This window comes from Entamoeba dispar, genomic scaffold (genome assembly GCF_000209125.1).
Source record: "Entamoeba dispar SAW760 scf_1105229463645 genomic scaffold, whole genome shotgun sequence".
Taxonomy (NCBI): domain Eukaryota; phylum Evosea; order Mastigamoebida; family Endamoebidae; genus Entamoeba; species Entamoeba dispar.
Genome location: NW_001855796.1, coordinates 1 through 4,779, shown reverse-complemented (window position 1 = coordinate 4,779; position 4,779 = coordinate 1). Strand labels below are relative to the sequence as shown.

The following is a 4,779-nucleotide window of genomic DNA, read 5'->3' as shown; positions in this document are numbered from 1 at the left end:
TATCTCGTGTTTTTTGATCATTTCATTTGAAATGACTCGTTCTTCTTCTTTCTTTTTTGTTTGAAGTTCTTTAATAGTTTCTTCTATTTCTTTAATTTTATTTTGAAGTGTGTTAATTTCTTATTTGTTATATTCTTCTTCATTTTTCTCTTCTTTATCTTGTGTTTTCCATTTATTTTCTTTTTCATTTATTATTCTTGCAGTTTTACATCTATCATTCATTTCTTTGTTTCGATTTTTGTTTTTGATTTCTTCTTCGATTCTTTTAATATCTTCACTTATCCAATCTTTTGTTTTATCTTTGATTTCTTCTTTGTTTTTCTTTATTATTTTCTTCTTTATTATTGAATATAATTCTTGGAGAATATTATACATTTCTTTACCTTCATATTTTTAAGTATTTCTGATTATTCTCCTTCCTCCCATTTTCTTGTTATTCTTTTAATTTTCTTTTGAATTTCTTTTGTTGTCAATCATTTAGGTTTCTTGTTTGTATAATGTTTATTATCATTATATTTACTTTCTTTCTTATTTGTTTTTATTTGTATTCTTCTTTTTCTATTCACTTTTTTCTTGTTATTTCTTTTATCATAATTATTATTCATTTTATTGTTATTTCATTCATTCTTTTCTTTGAACTTGAATATCTGTTTCTTGTTTGATTTTCTTTACAAGACTCTATGGTATTACTCAATAACCATGGCAACAAAATTTAATGTATATTCTACATTGTTAAAAGGATCTAAAAACGAAAAAAATAAATTAATAAAAAATAATACTAAAAAACTATCAAATACCTCTTGTTATGAAAAATAATCCATTAAGAGAATCTGTTGGATTCATTTCTGTTTGTTTTCCTTTTTTTGTTCTTAAGAGGTATTAATTGAAATTCGGCATGGGACATTTACATTTAGGGAATAAATACAATTTTTATTCTTGGTGGAATAATTTTAGAAATGAATAAAGGAATAATAGAAACACCAAAATATTACTCAGTGATGGTCTCGTTATTTTTTTGGGCAGTAGTAACAGTCCTTTGTTTTTATGATGTTCAAGAGTCTTTTCTACCGTCAAAGATATCTTTTTTTCTCAACCAGCCATATCATTTTAGTTACTTTTCTACATTAATTGGTGTCTTGTCATTTGTTGTGTTTTTTGTTTCAGTTGTCAGCTTATTTTGTATGACTGATGAATTTACTCATAGCCTTAGGGTTCGAACTGAAGAGCAAGTTTGTGCGATATTCATTTATCATATTTTTTTAAAACAAGTGCCTAATCTTTTATAGAACCATTGTTGTGTTTTTGTTAATGACAAACCATTTTCCGATTGTGGGTGTTATAAGTATGAAGGAAAATTGGAACGAACAATTGGATTTTTGAATAGAATAAAAAATGGAAAAAACCAAATTGTCCATTGTTCAAAGTGTCGACTAACTTCATATAAATTTGTTTATTTGATTAGCCAATCTGTAAATATTATAGGTTCAGTCTTAATAGTCTTATTGTCATATCTCCATTATTCAATAGAAAAAGAATGGTTTAGTTTATCTGAAGATGAAAGAATTCAATTGGATGAAACTAAATTTGTTGATGATAAAATTTCCTTTATTAAACAACTTCTATTAAAACCAAAACAAAAAAATGAATAACACTAATTTATTTTTTTTTGTATTTGTGTATAATTTTGTTGGAAACTTCCAAATAATAAAAACTTCACTCTCATTAAGGATCTCTTTACTTAAATATATCTAGATGGACCAATTAATTATAAAATCTAAATTTAAAATATTCTATTTCTATAATTAATTTAATTTATTTTTATCAGCATTTAATTACAATAAATAATCAGGAAAAATAGTCTAATTTTTTTTCGATTTTTCTATATTAAAAATTTAAATAAATAATAAACAAAACCAAAAATGAATAATAAAAAGAATATTCCACAATAAAGAAAATAAATTAAAAAGAGGGAAAAAAATATGGAATAATGTGAGAAGATTAAAATTCCAATCTCAAATCATTAAATGGATAATCCAATCTTTGTCTCAACACAACAAGAACCAGTAGAAATGAATGCGTATTGCTGTTGCATCATTTGTCAAAAGAAAAGTATGTTTCTTGTTCAAAACCCTAAAATTAAAACAACACGATTTGTTGTGTTAATTCTTACTTCATTAAAAGTCCTAAAACCGGGGGTAGAGTATTATTCATTAACAAAAGATATTCTTCCTTTTGTAAAAGATCATATGCCTTTATTTACTAATTTAAAAATATTTAAAACAGGTAAATGGAGAAAGTCTATACTTGATGCTTTAAATCATTCTCTTGAAGTTGAATCTGGTAGAGAAGTTTGTAAAAATAGAGGGTTTTACAAATTAAAAAGTGAAATTAAAAAATCAACTGGTTCTACTGAATTTTTTATTTCAAAACAACATTTATATGACCAATTAGATTTATTGTCAAATCAAATTATTTGTTCAGTCAAACTACTCTCAAAATGGAATAAATTATTAAACACTTCTTTTCCTCAACAACTAGCTCTATCAGAAGATTTGCTAATAGCACATAACTCACTTTGTTCATCAATACAAAGTTTGAATGATGTAAAGAATTCCTTCTGTAAATAAATTACATTGTTATTTATTATTTATGTTTTTATTTAATTAAAAAAAATAGAAATAACAAAATTTTAATCAAAAAAGTGAATTTATTGTTTATTCCAAGAGGGAAGTGACAACATCAAGGAATTTGCCAAATTCCACTGGATTAAATGGTTTCATTGGACCATAATATGGGTTCATGAAGATCATTTGATAAGCAGATCTTGATTGTGCAGCAAAAGCACAAATAGCAATCCAGCAATTAATATCACAGAAAGCCATACCACGAGCGAAAAGTCTATGTAATAACATAGCAGTTCTTTGGTTAATATAGAATCCAAGTTGTTGAAGAGCTGGTAAAATTTCATGTGGTTCTAAAGTTCCACTTCTGTTTCTGTCATTCATGACAAAGAGGTTGTAAGCTAATTCCATGAATTTGTACATAGCCATAAATTCATAGAATGAGATATGTCCATTGAAATCAGTATCAAAGATTCTCATCATTCTGAGAGCAGTTTGTGGAGATAATCTAATTCCTCCTGGGAATTGACCCATCATTAATTCATTAATTTCAAGAGTTCCTGATCTATCTCTATCAACTCCCATAAACCATTGATAAATTCGAGTGTATTGGTCTAATGGGATTGTGTTAATTAATGGGAACCACCAAGTATTTCTAATTGATGGTGGCATTTGATAAATACAAGCAGCACCCATCCAAGATCCTTGGACTGGTTGAAGGTTCCATAAACAGAAATTAGCTACACGTGGTTGCATTGGTGGATATCCGAATTGCATTTTGAGTTTTTCTAACTTTCAAGTTCTCTTTTATATTAAATCTTTTTTTCTATTCATCACATGGATCTTTTTACCCCAATTATCCCGACTATATTCATTTTTTTAATTTACTCTTTACTCAAAGAGACATTGGATCTTTCAACTCTCTATTTTAGAGTTCTTTTTTTTGAAGTGAAACTCATATTTATTCTTGGTTTACACTTCTTGAATGAAGAATTCTATGGAGTTTTTAACAAACCATTATTAGTTTTTTATTATTTTTTCTCATTTTTAATTTTAAATTTTAATAATATTTTTATTATTATTTTATCATTAATTGAATGTGTTAAACACTCATTTTTTTTAAATTATTATTTTAAATTTTTTTTATTATAATAACTTTTTAAAATAAGAAGTTTATTTCCATAACTGTCTCTTTTATTGATTTTTCCTTTTAAATAATTTAAAAATGATTTATTCTTTTTCTTATTACTGTTACAAACATTGAAATTTGTTTGAATTATTTTTTAAATACTCAATATATCTTTACCTCTTTTTTTTTTAAATAGATAATCGCATTTTTCTCATTATTTGTATTTGTTGTTTGGAATTATAAATAATCCTTTATCACTTAAAATAATTAAATTTCCATAAAACAACTTGTTTTTGAACAGTTAACCTTAATTTTTTCTATCAACTAATCATTGTTTTGTTGATAATACAAACACACTAACAACTCTTTTTATTTTATTCAGGTATCACGATATGTTACAAAAAAATTTTTAACAAATAAACAAAATAATCTTATACTTGAATTGATGAATTTGGCTGATATAATAAATGGTTGTGTGTCCATAACTAAAGTGATTCAAAAGTTGATATACAGTTTAAATAAAATAAATAATTAAAAAGTAGATAATTAAGTATTAATAGAAATATTGTCTATTGTTCCTTGCTCAGGGGAGACTACTAATCCCATCCCTTCGCTTTAAATGTATTTGTTCTTCAACTTTTGGCTTATTCTTTGCTTTTAGTTGTTAAACTGTGAGATTTTCCTTTTCTCATTTTTGATGTGGAATAGAGTATTTTAGACATCAATTATTTAAATATTCATTATTTAATTTCTTTTTAATTTTGATGCGTTTAAATTCTTCTTCTTTATTTTCTTAATTTAAGGAGAATATATAACTAATACTGTATTACTATTGGCTAATATTCTTTTTAGAATCAACCATCAAACCCTTTTTCTTTATTAATCTTATATTATCATTTATACTTGTATCATAACAAGTAATAATAACATCTTTATAAATACCCATTCGTTTATTATCAATGATATCTGTCATTGTAATTAATAAACAATGTTATTCTTGAAGTATTGATTATGATGTTTTTCAACTAA

General features: G+C 24.9%; 3 protein-coding genes across 3 annotated transcripts, besides 8 other annotated features; 2 read left to right on the top strand and 1 right to left on the bottom strand.

Moving 5' to 3' along the window:
* Positions 1-2: 2 nt before the first annotated feature.
* Positions 3-744: a repeat region.
* Positions 745-751: 7 nt separating this feature from the next.
* Positions 752-786: a sequence feature (AT_rich).
* Positions 787-956: 170 nt separating this feature from the next.
* On the top strand, positions 957-1,649 carry EDI_076580 (uncharacterized protein; the record flags this gene model as incomplete). Its single annotated transcript, XM_001741179.1, has 2 exons — positions 957-1,229; positions 1,425-1,649. 2 exons carry the CDS (start codon positions 957-959, stop codon positions 1,647-1,649), a joined length of 498 nt encoding a protein of 165 aa, XP_001741231.1.
* A 110-nt stretch (positions 1,650-1,759) lies between these two features.
* Positions 1,760-1,822: a sequence feature (AT_rich).
* Positions 1,823-1,885: 63 nt separating this feature from the next.
* Positions 1,886-1,980: a microsatellite.
* A 44-nt stretch (positions 1,981-2,024) lies between these two features.
* On the top strand, positions 2,025-2,627 carry EDI_076570 (uncharacterized protein; the record flags this gene model as incomplete). Its single annotated transcript, XM_001741178.1, has 1 exon — positions 2,025-2,627. One exon carries the CDS (start codon positions 2,025-2,027, stop codon positions 2,625-2,627), a length of 603 nt encoding a protein of 200 aa, XP_001741230.1.
* Positions 2,252-2,280: a sequence feature (AT_rich).
* Positions 2,621-2,694: a sequence feature (AT_rich).
* A 20-nt stretch (positions 2,695-2,714) lies between these two features.
* Positions 2,715-3,398, bottom strand: EDI_076560 (Sorcin, putative; the record flags this gene model as incomplete). Its single annotated transcript, XM_001741177.1, has 1 exon — positions 2,715-3,398. The coding sequence occupies one exon, from the start codon at positions 3,396-3,398 to the stop codon at positions 2,715-2,717; it is 684 nt and encodes a 227-aa protein (XP_001741229.1).
* A 248-nt stretch (positions 3,399-3,646) lies between these two features.
* Positions 3,647-3,769: a microsatellite.
* Positions 3,770-4,282: 513 nt separating this feature from the next.
* Positions 4,283-4,779: a repeat region.